Source organism: Gallus gallus, chromosome 13, assembly GCF_016699485.2.
Source record: "Gallus gallus isolate bGalGal1 chromosome 13, bGalGal1.mat.broiler.GRCg7b, whole genome shotgun sequence".
NCBI lineage: Eukaryota > Metazoa > Chordata > Aves > Galliformes > Phasianidae > Gallus > Gallus gallus.
In genome coordinates, this window is record NC_052544.1 from 2,836,326 (window position 1) to 2,860,974 (window position 24,649).

A 24,649-nucleotide genomic window follows, 5' to 3' on the forward strand; every position below is an offset into this window, starting at 1 on the left:
TGGTTCATGGAACTGCAATATACAGAGAGGTGAAATAAATAGCTTATATATATATAATATATATAATATAGCTGGTTTTAAAATATTCCCTTATCATTGGTGTACTAGGTCATCTTGTAGTCACTTGAATGTAGTTAGCAGCATTCTCCAGAACTGAGCGTAATGCAGGATCACGGAGCCGTGACACCTTATGTCGTCAGAAAGGTTACAGAAGATCGATGCGTCGAGAACTCCACGCAAACTCCATCACTGCGGCACACACCATCTTGTCTCGGTCCAGCTTGCAGCAGACAATAAATAGATTACTGCAAAACTGGCAAGTTTCAGGGCAGGGTCTCAGTAACTTTGGGAAAGAACTTTGGTTTTCTTTGGCTTTATTTATTTATTTTTAATAATTACTTTTTGCTTGTTTGTTTGTTCCTCTGGGGATATGCTTGAAAAGTTGTCCTTTCCAAAAAGAGAAATAAGCACCTGTGTGTCATCAACAACAAGAAGTCAATTTAAATAGAGCAGTTCGTTTCGTTTTTCAAGTCACAATAAATCCCTAACAGCTTTTCCCCAGCGTTTGCCATCTAGTCTTTTATTAATTTTTTTTATTTTTATTTTTTTTTTAAACACAATGTACAAAAATAGAGCTTCTTCCTTATTTTTAATGTAAAAATATTCCTCTGGTGCAGTTTTTTTTTTTTTTTTTTTTTTTTTGTGGTTTATTATTGTGACACCGTTTCGTCTACTTTTAACTGGGGTTGGTGGGTCGTATTCTCTTAGTCCTCTTGGTGACTGTTGTGTACTTGAAAGGTTTCTGTATCTCCACTTGCCCCTTTGGGTACCTCTTCATAAAATGTACATCTTGCTGGTTTTCCCGGGTCTTGGGCCCTTTCCGTGGCCTCCCTTTTTTGGTGAATCCAACATACCAGCCTGAATATTTTGCTGACATCAGCGCCGTGTAGTTGTTTTCCAGGACCTTCTCAATGAAGACGCACTCCTTGCTGGTGCCATCAGGCTGAAAAAGGGGGAAAAAAAAAACAAAAGCAATCGTTATCCAAATGCAAGCTGAGCGACCATAACCCAATCTGGCATAAATAAAATCATCTGAACCCTGGTTTTGGTTCAAACATGGCTAGTAGGAGCAGTAACAAACCATCAGTTGAAACAGAAGCGATGTAGAAAAACCAAAACTTAACCAACGTGAGTTTGCCACCTTTTTGAACGCTCCTATCCAAGGGCAGAGAGATTTGTCACGGTCAGTGGTGTGTCCCATCCAGCTCCTTCATCTCCAAGCAATGCAGGGCACGTTGCTTTGTGTTTTCCATTAGAAAGGAGAACAAACCAAACTTGTTCCAAGGAAACCTCATACTTATCAGGAAAAAACAGAACTTCACATAGGCCAAATGACACTATTTCTACTTCTACTGCTCGCTTTTCATATATTTTCAAAAGTACCTTATGGTATTGGGCGCTCCTGCAGTATCCCAGGCACAGCAGCGAGCAGATAAACCATGCCTGGAGCTCCCAGGGCAAGACAGGTGGATGGCTGGGGCCACAGGCACGTGCTTTGTTCCCAACCCCACCTGGACCCCCATCTGCTTGCTGCTGCAGGCTGGGGTTAGATGGAAGCCAGCCCTGGCAGCACGGCAGCATGGAGGGCAGTCCCCATGCCAAGCAGTTCCTCCAGAATGGGTCAGCACCCCACATGCCTCCCAAGCCAGTACAGCTTGGGGACTAAGTCCACTGCCAAAGGGGATGATATATAAGATCACACACACACACACACACATGTATATATATACCTCTGTTCTTCCAGGGTTTGGAAGAGGGTTTCATTTCCGGTGGAGAGGAGGGCATCAGCCTTCCCCTACCTATCTCAGCCTAAGAGCAGCCACTCAAAGCTCAGGGAACTGGCTGAGGAGAGCACTTCCCTAAATGGCTTTCCTCTTTGCAGAGGGAGGGAGGGTTAGATGCAGAACTGGAGGTCAGACCTCCTGCTCCCTGAGCACCCCTGGGCAAAATGCCTGTCCCACCAGGACTGCTGCTCAGACAGCACAGTGCAAGCCACCTCCCCATCCTTGCCACAGCCAATGTGACAGCACCCAGACTCAAAGCACTCACTGGTCTGAGACTTTGGCAGGAAGGTTTGGCTCAGCATAGAGAGCCCCTGCCAGAGCCAGGCCTGGGTGCCAAGTGGGACTGTGAATGGATCCCAGGGTACTTTCAGGACTCCAAACTGTACAGCACCTGCAGCACTGCAGGGAGCTGCAGCATCACCCAGTAGAACGTTGGAGTCATTCAGCATAGAGGAAACTCTTTTCGTCTACGATCTTCCTCCTGAAAATACGTTTTGTCCTCTAATTGTTGCTTTGGCGGTGCTGCACTGAGAGCATTGAGCAGCACTTGGGTTTGGGCATCAGAAGACAACAAGTAGCTATAGGCTCATCCAGCCCTGGATGCCATCTCAGCCCTGGGTGTTTCACAGGCTCTGGACAGTGACCAACACACTACAGTGTTTCTGACAGGACTTGATCTAACACTTAGCAAAGCCAAAAGTGAGATTTCCAGCATGGCATCAGTCCAATCCAGCTCCCCAGTGAAGTCACATTTGGGTTTTTGGGAACTGCAAGCCCATGCTGGCTATCAAACTCTCTCCTTCCTGCACAAACACAGCAGTATCAGCTCCTTTGGCCACGTCTCCATCACATCTGCGGGGACACCGAGGCAGCACTGAGCAGCACAGCACCACAGCTGCAGGCACAGGGGTGAGGAGCCCACTGGGCTGCAGTGGGGCTGGATGCTGGGGCTGTTCCCAACAGGCACCACCGCAGCCTGGGGTACACCAACCTGAAAGCCATTAAAGCACCATCCTGCTGAAGGGGCTACATTACCACATGTCGGCCTCATTAAGAGCGCACAACAGAGCAGGGCAGTACCAGGCAGAGGGTGTGGAAGATGACTTCCTTCTGTGCAAACAGCTGACCTGGGCTGCACACCCCGACGGGGCTGAGCTCGGCCATACAACTGTGAAGCTGCACCCCGCGCCAGGCACAAAGGTCCGAATTTGATCACCTACAATGCAAAGCCTGAAGACGCTTTAATGAACGGCAGAGGTGGGCGAAGCGCAGCGTTTCAGGTCCTGGGGGGGTCATTCTCCGAGTCCTGGGTTTGATCAAAGCCACATGAGCGGGGAAGAGGAAATCAGTTGACACCACAGGGTTCCACCAGGTTTCAATGCGAAGCCATAAAACCAGCCCCGGGTTTTCTCAGGGCTCAGCCCACTGCAAACCTTTCACCAGTGAATGGAGAACTTTTAAACAATACCATGGCTGGCTTTCAAATCCACCCAAGCCCAGGTGCTGATGAAGCGACCAAATCTGTACTGCAGGGCAGCAGGTAATTGGAGCGGCCGTTTCCCCGCGCTCACAGCAAGGCCCTGGCGTTGAGCCCTGACCTCGTTGCTAGGAGAACCGAGGCGTTTTCATGCCATTTGGGAGGTTTCCGCTTGCCCTGCAATGTCAGTTTCTCATGGAAAACGAAGACTGGAATTAAAAGAAAATGTGTGTGTAGGAGGGGGAAGTTATTCTACTCATAACAAAAAAGTATGTACTTCTACCTTCAAATTTGCCAGCAGTGCCTAAGACAGAGACGGGAGGTGCAGGAATAACAAGGTGCAACTCGAGGCCAACCTCAGGGCCAATTTGAAGTAAACAAAGTGCATGAGATAAAATAATTTCGTTTTGGAAGAGGAAGAGCTAAATGATTTGATAACATGAAATTACAGCAACATTTACAAGTACCTCGAGATAAATGAGGATAAGGAGCTCGCTCTTCCCCAAACAGAGCATTCCTGTACGTGCTAAGGCACGCCTGAGACAGACAAATGATTTTCAGATACTTACAAGGCGATTTTACAGCATCTGTTATAATCCCCAATTGCACATAAACCACTCACACACGTCGCCTACACCGTGGAGAGCTGGACCCACAATCAGGGCAAGAAACAATTTACAAGGGCTCTCAGTATTTCTTGGCACCTTGTTTTCATCAGGTGCCCATCACTTCCCCACGCCCCTGCTCAAACAGCAGCAGAACGCCCACTCTCTGGGTCTGTCCCCCTATCCTCTCTGTTCTGCACTGCGGAGATGGATGGAAAAAGCTTTTGCCGAGCACCAGGGGCTTTCAGGTGAAGATACCAGGTAAAAAGCAGGCTGCCTGCCCATCTCTGGGGCCCCGATGACACATGTGCCACCAATATGGGGTTGCATCCACTCCCGCGATGTCAGCAGGGAGATGCTGCCAGGTGCATTTCATGCATGCTTAGCAGTCAGGATGCACCTCACAGAGCGGTCAGCCTTCAAAACTCAGAACTTTCTGGTTTGCGCCGCTTCTTTAAGATAAACAGGAGAGGGGCTGGGAGCCGGGCGGGAGCTGCTGAGCGCTGCGGGAGGGCTCACAGCCCTGCTGCCCTGGCAGCCCCAAGGAGCACAGCTGGCACGAGGGATGCACACAGGGAAAGCGCAGGGAGAGGAAGCCCACCTGCAAGGCTCCGGCTGGGACCCTGCCCTGGGAGGACACGGACCTCAGCAGCACCAGGGATGCTCCTGTTCTACAGCCCACGGGCACGGGACAGGGGCTGAGGAAAGCAGATGCAGGCTGAGCTGGCCAAACACATCCTGGGAGTGTCGGCTTTTGGTGGCACACATAAAAGCTTCGCCTTCACAAGGAGCACATCCACAGTCGCCAAACACCTCCCAGCCAACAGCAGCATGTGCTCAGCAGCGGGAGCTCAGCGCTCTGTCCCATCCACCTCTGCAGCTGGGGGGAGCTGAGGCTGCAGGCAATTAGGCAAGTAAATTAAGTTTTAAAGAGAAAAGCCCAATACTGCGTAACAGTATTATGATGTTTTCCTTCTTTTGGCTCTGAAAGCAGAGTGGTGTGCAGCAGCCCTTCCCCGCTCTCAGCCAGCAGGTCTGCCTGCTGCCCGCTGCTCCAGGAGCTGGCCGTGACCATAGAGTGCAGCAGGAAGGGCTGCGGGACAGAGCCTCAGTCTGGCACCAACACCCACACTCAGCGCCGGAAAGAGAAGAGAAATGGCTTTCCTGAGACCTCAGTTCTTGCCAGAGAAACCATTCAGAGCTTTTCTTTTTATTTAATTCATCCCTAATAGCTGTTAGATACGGCAGTTGTTAGCCAGCCTCGTGATGAACCTATAAAATACCCAACCTGCAATCCACCTTCTGCAAACAGCTCTCGAGCATCACCCAGGCCTGCAAAGAAGGGAGTGGAAGGGCAGCAAGGCAGGCAGGGCAGCAGAGGCTTCGGCAGAGCACGTCGGTGACTGACTGCTGCGAGCAGCTCGGGATGCGTGGGAGCATTGCCAGCACCGGGGCAGCAAGTACCTGTACCACACAGGGCTTGAGCAGCAGCAGTCAGCCCAGAGCCAGGAAGGGACACCTCTGCCGTGGAACTGCTCATAAAACCTGGACTTGCAGCCCATGGGCAGCGGAAGGCAGCAGAGCTCAGGGAGGTGCGTTCAAGCCGGGTCTCTCCAAGTACCACAAACACACCGAGCAGCACTGGATTGTTTGTGCAGAGCATTTGGTGATGGCCTCTCCAGTATTAAACACGAAACGCTGAACTGACACTAAAGCAGAATTAAGTGCCAAAGCATTTGCTGCTTCTGCAATTACACTCCGGCACGCTTTGGTGCTCCTTCTCCCCGCTTCCCTTTTTATGACCCAACTTGGTCTTATTGTAGTTTTGCTTTCTTGTTTTAAGTTCTCCAAATGGAAAGGATCAAAGGGCCCTTTGTTGTTGTGGCACCGCTGCCACTAACAGCTTGCTGCTGGGGGGACCTCGCGGCAGCTCCGCCACCAGCCCCAGCCAAAGCACTAGCAGGTGCACAGCCGCCTCCTCCTCCTCCCCATTAGCCCACAGCACTAAGCCACCTGAGCAGCTTTTTATGGGAAAGGGAGGCCGGCGCAGGTTTTCTCATTTATGCTTCACAAATCTTGCTCAGTGGGCACCGGCAAATCCAAACTTCCTCAGCTTTTACAGCAACAATAAGCTCGCACAAACGGCGCGGATAACGACGCTGCACGGGGAGAGATGCCTCCACAGCTGAAAGGTTTCTCTGTTTGCAAAGATCAGGGCACAAATTAAGCCCCGCCAGTAATGCTGTGTTAAGCTGCTGTTAGCTAAGCTTATGTTCAAGCGCTTCCCCTCCCCTCCAAGCCACGCTGACATCAGGAGCTCTTGGATAAGGCTGCGGTGACCAAATGCACGGTGATGGGCTGCGGTTAGGAACAAACAACAGACCGTGTGGAGCACCTCTGGTATGGCCCGGGAGCGCCTGCTGGGCAAGACTCAGCCTTACCACTGAGATCGGGGTAACCCCCCTGCCTGAGGTTTCCAAAGGGCAACGTGCACCCAGCATTCTGCAGGGAAAAACCCTGCAAATGGGCCCTTTCTGCATCCCTCCCTCCTCCTCTGCACACAGGCAGGCATTTCCCGAGCGCCGTGCTGGGTTCTCACACCACCCCCAGGTGAGAGGTGCCCCCGCCGAGCACAACAATTATTTCAAAGGACTGCTGAGAATTTCCCTCTAATGCTGGCACTGTTATATTCACACGCTGCACTCTACAGAAGAAATCCTGCCCTTTGTTTTCTACATTTCAGAGCAGTGACAGCATGCAATGCTTAAGTTTTCAGGAGATGTGTGGCTCAGCAGTCCCAAGGAGCCACAAAGAGCCATCCCCAGGTGAGGACCAAAGGCAGCCAGCATCCCCAATACCCCCTGTAAGACACCGGAGCTGTGCACACAGCACGGACACAGCAGCGTGTGATCTCAGCAAGCACATTACTTTGGTGCCTCTGCACCAGCCCAGCTCCAAGCCAAACAGATGCGTAACACTCAGAGCCTCCAGACTCACTTGGCGTGGATTGGAAAAGCATGAGCAGAGGAAGGTAAGCAGGGCCATGCTAAAATAGCAGCTCTGAGTGCTCCCACCTCTCCGTGTCCACACACACCTTCTAAAGGTAGGTCAAGGAGTGGGACAAGCGAGGCAGGTGCAGCAGCAGGCATACGTGGCTCCATCAGTGCTGTAGGGGAAACCAGCCCTCGCAGCACAGCCAATCTGAGTGCTGAGGCCACTGAAAGCCAGGCCCAGCCACGCTCATGCACTTTATAGACATTATCAGGACAGATCTGTCATAGGCATCCTGATGCTCAGCACCCAGGATTTATGGCCAGGCCTGCTGACCACAGAGACACCTCTTGACCCAAATGCACATTCTTGCTCCCAGCCCAGGCTGTAAATCAGGGAAGCTGCATCTATAACTGCCAAGAGTTACTCAGCCTCGTGCACGCTTCCTCCAGCTCTCTGCCCTCTGAACCTGCCCAATCCTCCGAGGAAAATACTTAGGAGCCATGATGGGCAGTTCAATAAAAGTGTCTGCCAGAGCAGCAGAGAGGTTAATTATGTACACAGGACGGCTAAGTGCAGTCAGAAAGCAGGAGAAGTGATGCAAAATCTATGCAGTGGGGATTCTCTGAAGAGAAGGTGCTTCTGCCTTCAGAAGCTAGTAGAGCCCCTTGCACCAGTACAGCCCATTTTTGCACACACCTGCCTATAGGCACCAGGCACTCCGGAAAGCGTGCAAAAATGGGCACAGTCTTGCATGTGTGGGGTGGGTTCTCGTTCTGCTTCTCGTTGCTAACTGAAGGACAGCCTGCGAAGGTATTGCTACCCATCCCTACAAAGATTTGGTTGGTTAGATACACTGCTGGCCTTTGCTCTGCTTTCCCAGCCTCGGCATTTCATTGTTTTCATTTTCAGCCTCCGCTGAGACCCCCTGGTTTAGTTCTGAGCTTAAAACAGCAGTGTATTTTGTGTAGGCGTACGTTCATTAGGTGGGGACTTGTGGCACTACAGAAAAACTTATAAACGCTTTAAAACATCAGGTCTAGACAAAAACCGAAGCAAGAACACCGGACCAGAACATTGCTGACCTTGTAGCAGATCTGGTAGATGTTCCATTAACATTTATTAAACAAACATACGCATTGCCTCTTTTAAGTTATCATTCCACACAAGCACAGACTCCATCAGCTGACATTCTGGTAGTGACATCAATTTCCCCGAGGCGAGCTTAAATCAGTGGAGTTTAGGACCAAGGATGGCCATTGATTATCTGCAGGATGGCGTTACTTCTCTCCACATCAGCTTATATAACTGAGGAAAAAGAGAAGCCCGTGATCAAATCAAGTGCTACCCATAAATCATCCAGAATTGCTCCAGCCTGCGAACGACACGTCTCCTTTTGTAAACAACAAATGCAGGGCTTTAAAGGCTTGTCCTCCTTTAGGAAAACCTAATACCTTTCTGTAAGTAATAACTAATACTTTTCTGCGAGCAAATAAATTCAATTTGACGCAAGCATCTGCACCAGGCGCACGCAGCGTGCCCTCTCCACCCAGAGAGGGTGAATGAGGCAAGAGCGGGGCTCAGGGGTGATCATCCCCTCTCAATAATTGTAATTAATGTTTAACCCTGGGGAACTGCAATACTCCAACATGACACACAGCTGCAATCATCAAGAAACTCAAGGGACAGGATGTTAGCAGCTTTATGGTGACACTTGCTCCTTGAACACAAAAAGGATTAAATTAAATTATCACGCAGCTTTCAAGAAGATGGCATTTCTTCCCTGCGAGGGGATATACAGCTTTCAGCCACAGGATAAGAAGAAGCTTCAGAAGCCAAGCTTACAAGCCTGCTCTGCAATGCAAACCCTGACTTTGCAAAGCTCCACTTTCGGAAGGAGAACCAGTGGTCCTTATGAACAGCCAAAGGAAAACTGAAGTTTGCTAAAGAGGAACCACAAGAAAACTGCAAACTCATTACACGGCTCTCAGGTGACCAGGCACACAAATGGGACTCCGTAGCATAAAACCAGTGTCACGAAAAGACGTATTTTTCAAACAGAAAGAAGAGTGGCTGCCACAAGGGACCTGAGCTTTTGCTTTGTTTTCGACCAAACACTTGATTTAAAGTAGTTGGCTGTACTGAGAAGGCTCAGTTAACCAGAGATGTAGCCACGTGCCTGGAAGGTGACTTTGAGGGCTCGTGACCACATGGCCTGACCCGTGCAGGGATGAACTGAGCACCAGCCCCATCCTGGACGTCCCAGTGCTACCCAGAGCAGTTCTGCTTGCAGGACACAGAAAATGTCACGGTGCTCCTCTAACCCCAGTTTGGCTGAAGCTAAACCTCCTGTCCTTGGCTAGCCTGGGAGGAATGGCATCCAGCAGAGGTGCATAGAGAATGCATTGCCTGAAGGTAACACAGAAGGACTTAGCACAGACCTTAAATATTCACATTACTCTTCTCAGATGCTAGATGCACAACCAAAAAATACAAATGCACTGCCTGGTAAAGCTAAGCCTGAATCCAATCCCAGCAGCACTGTACATGTTTAAACGTACTTCATAACCTCACAGATTTCATAATCTGTGACCTAAATGCATCAGACCATGCAGGTAAAAACGTATACTCAGCACCCAGAGCTTCAAAATCTCTCATGACCAGGGAAGACACAAAGCCCCCTCCATGCAGTGCCACGGATACCACAGCCCCCCTGGCTCAAACAGCCTTCAGAGCACAGGAATCCAAGCATGCACGTACAAACACGGCCTGAGGTCAGGCTCTATTAAGAATTGATGCCGTTTTTCACCGTTCATGAAATAAAGGAGTCTTCTCCATATAAGCAAGCTTCCTCCATCTCCTCAGCCTCTGGTGGACCGTGTGAGCTCCAACACTTCCAGAATCTCCCATCCGTCCCCATCCTCCCTGCACTGTCCCACCTTCCCAACCTCCACGGCTGTTCAGTATTCATCAGCATCCATAAATGCCCTCTCCCCCTTCTGAATACACGGAGCTTCAAAACAACCTCTGCTCTCCCCAGAACACCCCAGAACACCAAGATTGGCCGCTTGCTGTCCCACAACGTCCCAGGACATCTAAACTCCTTCCACAAAATTCATTCCCCACATTCACGTCATTTTCCCCCCTTTTTTCCACCTCCAGAGAAACTTTCAAGTAGTGTGCGCTGCTGTAAACAAACTGCCAACAGCACAGACCCAGGACAAGGCCCATTGCTAACAGCAAACATAAATGCTGCACAGGTCCAGGTAACGCATACAAACCCCGACCACTTTGAAGGAACCACCGAGCATCTACGTCCATTTGCTTTTGTGCCAAGGCAGCCTCAGCGCAGTAAACACTGGAAAGCAGTTTCACTGGGCTCAGCCATCAATGGCTTTTGGGAATCATTACACGGCTGTGCCATTCTCAGCAGGGATCCCTGGAAATGCCAGGTAGCGCTCAGCAGATGCTGGCTGCCCCAAGCCACGCTGATCAAGGACAGGAGTTGTCCCAGTGTGGCTCCTGTGCGCCAGCTATGCAAACGCAACGTGCCCATGCCAACCCTCCTACAGACAGCAGGAATCTTCACAGCCTGTTAGGGAAGGTGCACGATGGGGCCTGGCCATTAAACCTAAACAAATAACACGACAGAACAATCGCTGTGTGTCCACGCAGCCTGAAGCTGTATAACAACGTCCCTGCCATGACGACTACAAACCCCTTTATGCAAAGCTCTTCTGACACATTTCCAGCACCGTAGAGATGTGAAATTACAAGTGAATTACCAGATGAAAATACCATCAGCATTCACAGAAGTTTGGATGCGATGCTTCTGCTTGCCCAGCAATGGAAAACGAGCAGCTGAGAAAGGCTGCAGTATTACCAAAAGCCTCACGACATTTGGGGGTTGAGAACAGAGGAGGGTGATTTCAGCTTCCACTTCTGCTTTTAATTTTACAAGAATGTCAGCTTTTAAGTTTTCGGTACAAAAAATCAAGATTTTTTCCATCGGTTGCAGAAAAAAGAAGTCTGATTAGGCGAATGCAGAACGCTCATCACTCACCCAGCTGAAAGAAAACTGGCTTTGTCATCTCATCAGTTTTAGGCCTTTGTAGTCCTGGAGCACTGAGTTGAGGTTTTGGGGCACTTGAGGTTGCTTTCAGGTCAGGTCCGTACTCTGAGCTGTTGGAGGTTGCTTGGTTCCAGGTTCCATCGGGGTGTTTATTTAGATGACTAAAACTAAAACAAACTCAAAGGGCAGCGAAAGCCTGGGAACAGTTCATTTTTAAAAGGGACCGATTTCACCCTACGTGGAGAACCAGACTGCAGTCCAAAATGAGATCAGAGTGAGATCCAGCAAAAGACAGGTCAAGTTTGGTTCTCAAGTGAGATGCCAAGTCAGGGTAGTTTATGAGTGAACATGTCACAAAGAGATCTGCAAAACACGTGCTGTTGAACCCAACACTCCTCTGTTTCTGGTTTTGTTTTTGATGCAAGTTCAGCATTCTGTCCCAGAAACCATTAGGTTTTACGAGCCCTTCTGTCAAGCAACCTGAATGCTGTGCAACTCCGTGAAAAATCCTGGATGAGCATCAAAACTGTGCAAAACGCAGAGTTCTGCCCCAAATCCAAAGTGCAGGGTTTGGATATGCACACTGAGGAGTGCAAACACCTCATCTCTGGCATCAGACTTCCAAACCAAAGCCCCTGCCTATAGGAAGCCTAAAAGCGGGTGGCTGGGTGCCCCACAGCTCCAGCCTGTGCTGAGCTTGGCTTCGCAGTGCTCAGGGCTATTGGGACAGCACTGGGAGAGCCACGGCCCAGCCCTATGCAGGGTATCCTCAGGCAAGGCACCAACCAGGCTCTGCGCCCATCCCTGGCTGCCCTTGCTCCCGGGCTGTGCAGATCCTGGCTTCACAGAAACGCCCTGTTGCAAAAGGAAGAATGTTGATCCAGACACACTAATCCACCCAGTATCCCCCACCCAGGTAAGGCTCCTGTCCTACGCAGGCTGGCTCCCAGTGAGCCACCCCAAGCTCTTGTAAGACAACGCTCCTTTTCCTATAGGGTTGGGGTATTTCAAAGGGCCAATGCATGCATGGGCCCTAACAAGCGCCTTCACTCTTTGATGCTGTCAGAGCATTTTTGGCCAACTTTCCTGACTAAACACACACATGCTTCAAGAAAACCCCTATTTTAAAGCTGCAATGTAAACAACCCCAAATCATTACTATCCCCTAAAGGCTACTGCTGGCAGGAATCAGTGATAAAGCTCTGCCAGAGCAGTCTGGCATCTAGCAACAATTTGTTTGTTGTCCTGCAAAAATACAGAGTCTTGCCATATGGTATAAGCAACTTTCTGGTAATGTTAAGAAATACATTGGCTTGGAAAGCAGTTGTCACACCAGAGAAGATCTTACACTTCTGATACAGGTTACGGGGGGAGAGGTACTGGTGCAGCCAGCAGAGCTGCGTCACCTCCAGCTCCTGGCACAGCCACATCACCTGGCACTGCTTTCTTCAAGGCTGAGAGGAGCTGGACAGGGCTTTGAGGGAAGAAGCTCAGCGGTGCTCCTCTGTGCTTTGTGAATGCCACGAGGGTTTCAGGGCTATGGACGCAGCAACAGCAGGCTTGTCCCCAAGAGCACCCGAGTGAGCTGTCTGCAAGCTGAAGCAGTGCTCCAGTCACCCCGAGCAGCCAGGGAGTGCCTGCCTTTCCATGAACAGGTCTTTCCCACTGATCATATTAAACAGAAGGAAAGCAGAAACAAAACCAAGCTCATGAAATTGCTCTTTCCAAAGTAATGCATGAGTATTACAACGATTTTCTGTTCATATATGGGGTCACTGAAGATTTTTAAAGAAAACCCAAACAGAGATGGTGCATGTCAGCATGTGGTTTGAGTGGGAAACTGCCCATTTTATAGCATCCCATAAACTTTGGCTTGAATTCTTTGCGGGCACCGAAGTGATGTAAATGAGGAGAGGCTTCTGGGGACACAAGTCCACAGTTCTCACCTTCTGCACAGCTCTAAATGCCTTCTCCCTATGGTCATAGAATGGAACCGGAACCTGGAGCCAGAACCACTCTTCACACAGGCAGTAGCCCCACTGCTCTGAATGCCAAGGCTCTGTGGAGGGCAATGGGACAGAGCCAAGCCTGAGCACAGAGCTAAGGATCCAAACTAGCAGGATTCCTGCTCCCATCTGGTTTCAAATCTGGCACGCGGGGCACTTTTCTATCTGAGTGTTGGGTTGAGGAAACCACCAACGAGAAAGACTCGGTCATCGCAGTCATCTAGGAAAAAAAGCAGTAGGTTTTCTCATGCTTTTCACAACCGCCCTCCACTTTCCCTTCATCAGAGTAAGCTGGCAGGGAAGGATATTTGTGAGAGCCCCTCTTTTGTCCATCCCTGCTCCTATTTCTGGCATTCTCTCCATAACCACATCCTGCCCCAGAACAAGGACTCGCAGTAGCTGGATGACGTGGAAGGGCAGCACCCAGCTGACAAGTGAACGTGCTGTCCCTATGGCTCTGCACTCAGGGCCCATCCCCCCATGAGCTCCAGCACCCACCACCTGCTTCTCCTTCCTGGGAGAGTTCACCAAGAGGCTCAAAGCGCCGAGACACGGAGCCATTCTCACAACGTAACCAACAGAGAGCAAGGAACAATATTGCTGTTGGATCCGGAAAAGACAGAGCCCGGCTAAGGTAAACCATGGAAGAACATCAGTGGGATTGCTTGGAGCATCTTCTGAAGAAATTTCTGGATCAAATCTAAGACATGCTTAGCTCTTTCCCCATTCTTCTCAAATCTTTTGGACTCCTTCCAGTCGTTACCTTCGCCGCTTCTACGCACTGCTCTGACAAACACGGATCCCTTACCGCGCTCTGCCTCTCCTCCTGCTCCCCTGCATGCAGCACGACCACATGCATCCCCCCCCAGCCTTGGTCACCACAAGACCAGGCCTATTTCCTTCCCTCCCTTTATAATCGAGAGAGAGATGCCCATGCAGACCACAAAGCATGATTCCACGCTGAGAGAACCAGGGGAAATTCCCTGCCAGCTCTCCCTATGGGATCAGAAGGTACCTGAGGCAAATTTGGGCCATGTGGGGCTCCATTCTCAGATATCCTTCAGAGTAAGCACTGCCACATGGTACTGACTCCTGCAATAACTCAGGGTCTGCTCTGCCATCCTCCAGGAGACACATCCCCAAAGTCTGTGTGTTACATGAGGAAATCAGGGCAGCACCTAAAGGAAGGGGCAGGGCTTTGGTAACCTTGCACCTGTGCCAATGGATCCACTTTGAGCTTCAAACAGACCCCTGACCTCTCCAAATGCTCTCTGCTGAGAGGATTGGGAAGGAACAGGAAAAGGAAATCTCTGCAAAGACGTGCAATTCTAGATAGCACCGATCTGCTCTAAGGGCAGCACAGCTAGAGCAGTTAGAGGTGGCCAAGCTAATTAAGGGCCACCTGCTCACATCCTGGTCTGCTAATTCTTGCTTTAAAAGACTTAGCTCTGAAAAGCATCAAGTCCCCACCTTAATGGCATTGTTATCCTTAATGCATGAGGTAACAGAAGCTGGGGCAGAAAGAAAAAACAGAGAAGGGCTCACCAAGAGAATGACAGCTAGAAACTTCCAGCTCCTCCACAAAGACCATTAACTCTTCTCTCCAACACTGAATTATAGCAAACATTGAGTTCCTCTATCCAAGCGAAGAGTCACTGCATGCCTTCTGCTACGAACTCATACGTACAAAAGCAGCTAATATTTCTGCATGTGCTAAAACAGGGACACCAAAAACCCACAGGTAAACAAAAAAAAATACAGTCATACATAAAAGGAATCGTTCTCAGCCCTTTATAACACCACGGATCAACTGAGAACCACAGTCCAATTTGCCCTCCCCTGGAGCAGCTCACCTTTAACAGAAAAGTCACTCCCTGCACACCCCTGCCCCACTCCAGGTTTCACAAGCAGTGTGTAGGAGCACGGGCGGCCTCTCATGTTGCATGCCACGACAATAAACACCATCCACTGCCCTCATCACCTCCAAGCCCTTTGGCCAACAGCGGCTGTGAACACACAATTGGTAACAAACGAGCAAGACAACACATTTGTGGCTCTTGAGGGAACTCCATCAGGTGGTCTCCTCTCAGAAAAGCTGGCATGGGTGCCCATAAGTAAATAAAAAAGGCAAAGGCTGGTCTTGTAAACCCAACGGATGAATCTGCTTGCCCATAGTGCAGCCAGGTGGGAGCGAGCCCGGTTTGGGGAGCGCTCACATTTGTCGCAGGTTCCATCTGAGAACAACAACAACCTGCTCCCATTCGTAATGCCCTTTGTAGGTGATTATGGAAAACAAAAAGGACTAAATTCAAAGCAGGTTTTCAACTGGGGGGGATCCAAAAAATGCTGACTGTGAAGGAGAACAAAGCCAGATGGCATATGCTGGTATTGTCAGGGATTATGCAGTGTAAGGCAATAGGAAATGAGCAGGGAAAAAGAACCGATTTCATCCCAGGGCTCCTCTGCTGCCAAATGAACATAGCGGGGCAACCGTGAAGCAATCAGTTTATGGGTTTCGTTCTCCTCCACCCCCAGACTTAAATATTTGTGCAAGCCGAGGCGTAACTTTTATCTCATGTTATCCTTGGGGTTTAACTCGCTGTTTAGAGCGTTCGGTCTAAAAAGCATTCCCCCAAACTCCTGCCGCAAAAAGAGCTGAAACTGTGATACTAATTAAAACCACACTCTTTGGTATCAGGAAGACATGCTATTATTTTCTTTTTTTGCTCATGAGAAGCTGTTAATACGGGCAGTGCGTCTGGAACATTTTCCTTCCAAGCGCAGCGCTCGGTACCCCCTCCTGCTCAGGTCGGCTGCTTTATGAACTTGTCAGCAGTCTGGGGTGGGAAGGCTCAGATGGCGTATTTACAAGAATAGATCTATTTTTTTTTATAACAAACTGTTTGCCAACTTCACGTTATAAAAAGCACAGCGAGAAAAAAACAAAAGCTTTACACCGCATGAAAGGTGACAAGCTAAAGAAATGTCCTGCCTTCTTGCCCAGCGGGCAACTGAGGTTGCCAAAATATACTATACATTGTGAAAAACAGCCTCCGACTCTGCCAGGATGCTTCTGGACACTCAGCACATACCAGGAGAGGATGTGGGTGGCAATGTGTACCAACAGTGACCCACGCTGGGGTAAAGTCCGCTACAGAAAACAGTAAGATTTCATGCTTACTTTATCCCCGTATAACTGGGATGCTTATAAGGTCTCCCACTATTGTGCTATCAGCACGTCATAGATAATAACATATTTATCCTTCTAACACATCTAAGACGAGGGAAAAAGTGGTATTATCACATTTAGTGGACAGAAAACTAAGGTGTAAAGAAATAAATGCCCAGGTTTGTGTTCAGGGCAATTTTCAAAAGCATCTGTGTGCATCCCAATACATCCACACCCAGTTAAAAAACAAATTTCTTTGTCCAAGGTCAGAGAATCATAGAATGGCCTGGGTTGAAAAGGACCACAATGATCATGGAGTTCCAACCCCCTGCTATGTGCAGGGTCGCCAACCAGCAGACCAGGCTGCCCAGAGCCAATACAGCCTGGCCTTGAATGCCTGCAGGGATGGGGCATCCACAGCCTCCTTGGGCAACCTGTTCCAGTGCGTCACCACCCTCTGTGTAAAAATCTTCCTCCTAATATCTAACCTAAGCCTCCTCTGTCTTAGTTTAAAACCATTCCCCTTGTCCTATCACTAGAACAAGGTCAAGCAACGGTGTTTCATTCAGAGCAGGCAGTTACACTGCAGAGATGTAGGCAGCAGAGAGAAATGGCTGCTTTGGTCCAATCCTCCTGGAGCACATCCTATTTCCAAGCCTCCGCAGCGCCCTGGATGCTCCCTGCTTTGCAAAAGCAGATCTCCAGTGGGTTAGGCAGAGTGCCACTGCTAGTGCTGCCTCTGGAAGATCTGGGCTCAGTCTCTAAAGAAGCATCTGTAGTGCTCGTGAGGAAAATAAAAGTGGCAGGAACGATCCTCCGGGGGAAGGCACTTGTCCCACAGTTGTCACTCTTGGGACCACAAATGTAAATAATGTTTCATCAGAGCAATTGGTTTCTGGTTTCTGTTTGGGAGTGTGGCTTTCACTGTTCTGCCTTTGTTGACTCAAAACGAAACTCAGCTTCCCTTTTTCACAGCCACAGAGATGCCAGATTTTAATTCCTGGCAGCGCACAGTGAAGCAGTGGAGGAGGGACCTTTTGGGGTGTTTGGCCATGTCTTAGCTTTGAAGCACCTCCTGCCCCGTTAGCAAGCTGCCAGCCTCACCAGCAGTTCAGAAGAACTGCCTAAGCTACAAAAACAAGTTAATGCACGAAAATATGACTTCAGCAAAGAAGTTAAGCTACATGGGTAAATACGCTGTAATTTCCAGCATGCTTCCATTGTGCAGGGATCCAATGTAATAAAATATTCCTGCAATGCTAGAACCACGAGGCCTAGTCCCAATAAGATGTTCTGATTTCAGTATTAGCTTTGCCATGCTATAACCTGTCTTACCATTGAAACCAGCACTATGTTGCTAACCTTCCCAGCACGTTCTCGTTTTCCCTTTTCCTAATTTCAACCCAAAGTCAGACAGGATTTAATCAAGCCATGAAGTTATATGGACCGCATTCCATAACGCTGTGGTGCAGAATTGACATCTTTTGTCAATTTACCCAACCATAAAGTGTCAACCCATATGCATCCAAAACATCACCGCAGAATCCCAGTGGATGGCTGCAGAGTTGGTTTTAAGGACACGAGGGATGCCTGGTGAAGGGACAGACCGCCTTTAAGTGCCACAATTGCTCAGCCCTGCTTTTCATTTGAGGCTGACAAGCAAAGCTCCTACACATCACTGCAGCTTTGAGGAGGCTGCTAACGGTAACACCCATGCTCAGAAAGAATTAATAGGAAACACTTACCTTCCCCACTAGCTTGCCTTTCCTGTTCATGCAAAGGTAGAAGTCTGTCTCCTTCCCTTTGATCCGGACTTGACTGCCAAAAGTGTCTGTTTCCACTAGAAGCTGGGCTTGTAAAGGAAGAAGAAAAAAAAGCATTTACCAGTGTGGTCATGTTAAGTCAGCGTGTGCAGAGCTCACCAGTGCCTTGTCCCATTGCCTCCACTTGAACCACACCACGCTTGGATGCTCTACAAGGGAACAACCCTCAGAACCACCCACGGGCTGAGCTTCAGACTTGGTCAGAGGTGCCAATCTGACACGTCTCCATGTCAGACGCTTTGGATTTAATGCCACTTTAGCACAGAACAGGCACACACAAGTGTGCTCTGTATGTCCTTGCTACCCCATCAGGAATGTAACGCTAGAAGCAGCCCTCCACACTGCAGGAGGTAAGAAAATGGATTTCTTTCTCGTGGAAGACACAAGATTAGCACAACCAGAATGAGATTCCTTCCCCCACAGCCAGCAGCCCCCAAACACTTCACAGAGGCACCCCAGGAACAGGCTCTTGGCGCTCATGACAGCTAGTGGGGGAGAAGTTTGGTGCTGTTTGTGTTCTGTATGACAAACACCCACACTCCAGAAGTCCTGAGCGTGTCAAGATGTCTTTCCAGGAGGACACTGATTGCTCTGTGGCAATACAGCTCTGCTGAGCCTGCAACTCCAGGCACAGCTGGGAGAAATATGGCCAACCTCATTGTGTTCTGCATGTCTGTTATTAAGGCCAAATACTGCATTGCAGCATTTCCAGGAGCCATGGCTAGATTTCTGCTCCACCTGTATGTACCACCTGCCCTGATGCAATTTGATTTGCAGAAGCGGGTCAAGCTGTCACACAGATGTACAGCATGCTACCATCATCACTACAACCTATACACACTCAAATCCAGCGTTCCATTCTGACTCTGATCTAAACTCAAATTCCAGTCATGCTCGAGGTTCAGATTCCAAGAATTTCCCTGGAGAGGCAGGAACATGCAGACTGGACATTTTGGTTCAGCTCCATCTCCGATATGCAGGGGAGAAAGTAGACATGGTGGAAACACAATGCAAGAATGTGTAAGTGTCAGCAAGTGCAAATCCATGCTCCTGCTCTGGAAATTCTCACATTTGTAAGAACTGAGTCTTACCGTAGAAACACAGCTTTTGCCAAACTCTGAAGAATGTTTGATCTGTGCTGCAAAAAGTCACATTCTTTTTGGCATTCATATTTCAAACTTTAAAACCCTCTCAGAGCAAATATGTTCACCGTTAAGGATTTACCGTGGGGATAGAAATAGGAGTTTGTTTCATTTAAACACATTAATATTTTTCCCACTTGTAAAGTCAGCTTTTGGCTTCTGCAGCAGTGCAAATATCACACACCTTTAACTCACGAGGGCCCTAAACGGAGTTCTCCCTTTGCAGCCCAGTCACACATGCAAGTTCAGGGTTTGCCAGTTACTGTTTACATTTATTTAGATATATTCATTAAATCTTTATCACAGGGGATATTTAAAGAATATGTTTCTGTACTTCTTTCTGACAGCAAGTGAGACAATGCCTGTATTATACCAGTACACAGCTTGCAAACACATAAATAAGGACATTTTATCTATGTCTTTCAGGCAGGTGCCGTGGTTGGAGGATGGATACCTGACTGCCAGCAGCAGCTGCGTGCTGCATCCTTTGTCTCAGCACACGCCCAGGTGGAATCAAACCAGTGCTCACCCACACTTCAGACGGGAAGGCCACACGGCCAGAATGGCCATGCCACAGATTGAAAACAGGTCTTCACTGAGCTAAATGGTGTGTACCTTGGAGAAGGTCACCACTTCAAAACGCTCAGGGAGGCTGCTCGGATGCAGTGCTATAGGAACGTATCAGGGAATAGCCAGGAGTGTGAAGCGCTAAAGAAGTAAGACCTGTGAAAGGTTGTCTTGTACTAAGGGACATGGTTCAGTGGGGAAATATTGGTCGTTGGTGGATGGTTGGACTGGATGATCTTGGAGGTCTTTTTCAACCTTGGTGATTCTATGAGGAAGGGACAGAAATTAACAGTCAGTGCGAGAGGGGAAAGCAACAGCCTGAAAGCTAAGGAACCAGACGTGAGATGCCGAGCACTGGCCAAGAACTGTGGTCAATACCCAGAGCTCCAAGGAGCTGCCTGCAGATCTCCATGTCAAATCCATCCAGTGACATAAACAGGGCTGCCAAACACCAGCTAGGGCTCGGCAGCTTGCACTCAGGCAATAACAGGACACAAGTTCACCCACCCTGCTCTGGGAACGCCACGTCTAAGCCTCAAGGCAACCTCATCCATCCAAGCCTCAGCGCTGCTACTAGAACTGCTAACAACAACCCTGAATATCAGATACGGGCTTTATCCAGCCAAAGGAGAAGTAAAGGTCAATAAAATGCTCCACTTCCCCACCGGAGCTTGAGCTGCAGGCTGCCAGATGGCCAGCAACCCGCACACAGCCAACGCGGGCCGACACCACGCGTGCCCGGGCTCAGATGAACAAACACGGGGCACGCGCCGTGCTTCCCCCCACCCCCTCACACTGCAGCCGGTATGAGTAATATCCAAGCTGATTTTAATTTGAAAAATATCACCTTAAAAAGATGCTGGTTCCCTGCTGTGAAAATTAAAACCATCTGGATGGAGTGATTTCAAATAATTAATCTAGGTCTCCTTTGACACCGCTGCTAATTAAAATATGATACCTTCCTCCCCCTTTTTAAATAAAGAATTTAAATAAAGTTTAAAGATCTAATAAAAGAACATTATAGTTTAGAGCTAAATGGAACTCACTTTCCCCATGGGCGGCAGAGGTTACGCCGGCACTCCCCCCCTCCCCCCCCACCAGCAGAGTGCCACCACTCGCACCAAGCAGCAGTGATGGACAAACATCTACAGCATCACTGACACACATACAGGCACCCACACGGCCCTGCTCAGCAGCCCCTGATGTCCAGGAAGAAGGAGCAGAGGCTCAGCAGACGCTGTCTGCTCCTTGCTGCAATCCTGGCTGCTGAAGCATGGGCTAAGGCAGCCCAGAGGTACCCACTTCTGGAAAAGCTGAGTCGTAAGATGCTGAGAACATGTTCTTATTTTTAGGGATCCTTCTCTTCCTTTCCCACTAGAGAGATCAGTCTGGCCTTGGGGTAGGGCTCATAACCCAGCTGGTTTCCACCCTACAGACTCTCCTTTTTAAACCAGGCATCTATGATTAGCCCACCTCTCCCTGAATTCTCTCAAGAGCCCAAACAGTGATGCTGGACATCACGCCAGGACAACTAAAATGAGTCAAGGTGAATCCCAGCCCTGAAAAACACACGGCAACTTTACGTGGGCCCTCAGTGGCAGTGAGGCTCCCCGAGCCCCCCAGCAACAGCACCTCCAGCCCCATCCGTCCCCGGGTGCTCTGCAGAGAGATTACAATCTTTATTTTCAAAAGCTCCGCGCTGCAGCCTTCAGATCAGCTATTATTGTTTAAATTCTTTGACAGCTAGATAGTCTGATTCATTTTCCAGGAAAAAAAAAGAGAGAGAGAGAGAGAGAAAGAAAGAAAAAAGATGTCTTTAGAGGGTAAGATCTTCTGCTACATGATTTTGCCTTATTGGCCCATTTAACCTAAACCTTCCTGAAAACTCCCACTGGAAGAGACTGGAATTCCTCACATGTCTAGGTGAAAAGGATTACATATATATGTTGAAAAGCTATCTTCCAGCTAAAAAAACACGAAGCCAGGAAGATATGTGAAGGTGGCAGAAAATATGCCAAATTATCTTTGAAATATTTCCTGGAAGCGCGAGGATGGGAGCCAGAAAAGCACAAGGAAGGGCAGAAGAAAGAGGTACCTGAAAAGTGCAAGGTCCGAATGGTATTTATCACAAACTCCTAGGTGCCAGCCAGGTGCAAAGCAGCAAAGGAGAAATGCAACGAAGGCACAGAAGGACTGGATGACCCACAGATGTCTCTGAAGAAGCTGTGGCTGTGAGCACAGCAGACCTGTTCTTCCTCTGGGAGAATAAGACTCACTCTTGAAGGGCTGTGCTTGCAGGGAGAGCCCCAGCCAAGGGCAAGCTCTTCTGCACATCCCCGCTTCAAATAGTTGAAGCTTGTTCAAAACGCTGCCTGCCCCCAAGCAAAAAAATAAGAGGATCATTGATGTGACCACAACATTGGAGAGAATGACCCTGTCTCCATTATAATAAGAGGGAATAATGCCAACATTATGTAAAGTCTGCAGGGTCTAACAAGGCCTGCAGGCTGTTGACAAGCGAGGGAATCTACGCTGCATCGGTAAGTTTTGCTTTCTCATTTGTGTATCCCTCCAAACGGTGCTGTTTTGAAGGGCAATAGCCGATACAGGTGCAAAGCAGGAGTAACCACTGACGTGGGTGAGGCTGGTGGAGGCAGGGCAGCACTCCAACCCACCCGGCAGCACCATTAGCTCACCTGGTCTGTCCTGAGTGAGCACAGGCTGTGCATGTCGCACCACACAAGGCCTGGCCGCTGCAAGGTGGGGTAACAGCGGCTCCAAGGCCCACACTCCAGGTATTTCTGAACACTTCCAAGCACCTGGGTTTGCAAGGACAGCCACACTCTCTTGCTCGGTCAAGGAGGACAAGATCTCAGGCAAATAAACCCCTGGGGGTGTCAGCCCAGTACTACATCCCATGGCGTCCCTTCAGGCCTGCGGAGGAGAGCATGTGAACAAAGCAAAGACTGCAGAGATGATCTGACCCTCTCACAGCAGCACACGCCAGCACTCGGAGCTCTCAGGAACCAGACAGGTTAAATATTTGCAGGGGAGACATCAGAAGAAAATCTATAACTCAGCAAAGACCTCAAAGGCACTTACACTGCAGCAACCTGATCCTGCAAATACTTCCACACAAAGGACCTCGCACACGTCGGAAGCCCCTGAGTGCCAATACAGACCATGCAGGGTTGCAGGGTCCGGTCTCTGCACGTGGCTGCATGGCCAAAGCAATGGAAGCATGGCTTTGGGCAGGGAGGTGTGAGCTCCCCTGTGACCTCCCACCCTCTCCAGGGCTCTATTCACCTAAACAGCTCCAGGAGCCAGAGCAGAGCACAGGATCTCAGCAGTTTCAGCAGGGACACATGGGCTAAAATCCCCTTCCCAGCACGCTAGAGCAGCTTCCTGGGATTTTTACCTCTGAACTGGCAGATAAGGGCTTTAGGCTCCCACAAATGCCTTCTGGCATTCTCACTGCACACAACCATCCAGCAGCAAAAGGACATCCTGTCTTATCTCCAGGACCCTGAGCTATCTGCTCAGCATTCAGTGGGCACATTGATGTGACATGAGGCCAAGACGTGCACAAACCTCCACAGTGGTGCCAGCCACACCATCCCGAGCCCCCAGCCCAGGACAGCTGTGCAAGCACGGCACACTGCCATGCCCAGCTGACCCCGAGGGTGCACCGGCAGAGACAGCCAGCCCCTGAAGATATTCGGGTTCTACACCATCACTCACACACTGATGAACCATCTGCTCTTTAAGCCTGTTGAACCGTGGCAATAGTTTCACATTCAAGGATGCCCACCCGAAAAGTCCCCTGCTTGTTCAGCAGCAGCCAACAAGAGATGCACAAGGAATGACTGGGAGACACTGGTGCTCCCCAAGCACCCCAAGAATCCTCTCAAGTGGGCTCACAGCTCTGGAAGAGGATATTGCTTCTGCCAGAACAGCAATACCAAGGATAAAAGAACAAGAACCTAAACCAAACAAGTACTGCTTTCAGGATTGCCCGCTTGGGTCACTGAGGGATGACAAAGCTTTCAGACACGATCCCTATAAGCTAACTCCATTCGTAATAGTATTCATCCTGGGAGAAGCCTAAATGAAAATTCACTGAACTCTGAGGTCTGTAATCAGTCCATATACATGAAAATCGTCTGATGGTGTGGCTGACATAAGACCGGGATAAATGCCAAGGTAAGTCTTCGAGGTTTTACCCAACTTAAATAAATATTAATAAATAAATAAATATACAAACAAATAAAATGTAATTAAAAAAACCCATCTGAGGACAGCATTAAGATCATAAGTACCATGCTGCTGGCCCACGGCTGCACTGCTAAGGCAGAGCTCTGGGTTCGGGTTAGTATTACACACAGAGCCATGTGCGCCCATCTGCAGACACGAGGAAAAAGCACGAAGCAATGGAGAACCAGGCCTGGCCTCTCGCAGATGTTTTGTGCAGAATCTAACATAAGAGACCAAAAATTACTTTGGCAGTAGCTTCAGCGATGGTGAATAAGCTTATTTAGACAAGATTCAGTAAAACTGGAGGCAACAGGTTGTGTGCTTTAGAAACGCCTGGGCGGGGAGGGGCAGCGAGCAAAGTCTGAACTGAACTATACCACCTGTGAGCTTGCAGTGACTAAGATGTAGGCCTGGAAAGAGAAACGTTTAAAATGTTAGCACAGAAATTCCTCTATCTCACCAGGGTGTCTTGCTGTCTCCAAACACAGCTCAAGTGGACAGTATTTCTACAGATGCAGGAAAACTGCTTGAAAAGCTGCCAGGCTCTGAGTCTGGAATTAGTGAAGGATGAGCCTCAAAAAGTTCAGAAGCTCTGTTATGCTTGAAAAAGCACCTAAAATGAAAATAAAGGGCCAAACCCTGATGTCTTTGATCATTCTCATTTGAATAAACTCCTACTGACATAGTAAAGACCTACAG

At 49.1% G+C, this 24,649-nt stretch overlaps 1 protein-coding gene across 5 annotated transcripts in view; it reads right to left on the bottom strand.

Annotated features, from left to right (window-relative positions):
• Positions 1 to 677: 677 nt before the first annotated feature.
• FGF18 (fibroblast growth factor 18) overlaps positions 678 to 24,649 on the bottom strand; it is a 65,495-nt gene continuing 41,523 nt past the window's right edge. For all 5 annotated transcript variants that reach the window (NM_204714.2, NM_001398089.1, NM_001398087.1 and 2 more), the window contains 2 exons: positions 17,910 to 18,016; positions 678 to 1,003 (listed from right to left, as the gene is read on the bottom strand). In NM_204714.2, coding sequence (NP_990045.1) covers positions 737 to 1,003; positions 17,910 to 18,016 — 374 coding nt within the window. In that variant the 3' untranslated portion in view covers positions 678 to 736. The remainder of the gene's footprint in view (positions 1,004 to 17,909; positions 18,017 to 24,649) is intronic.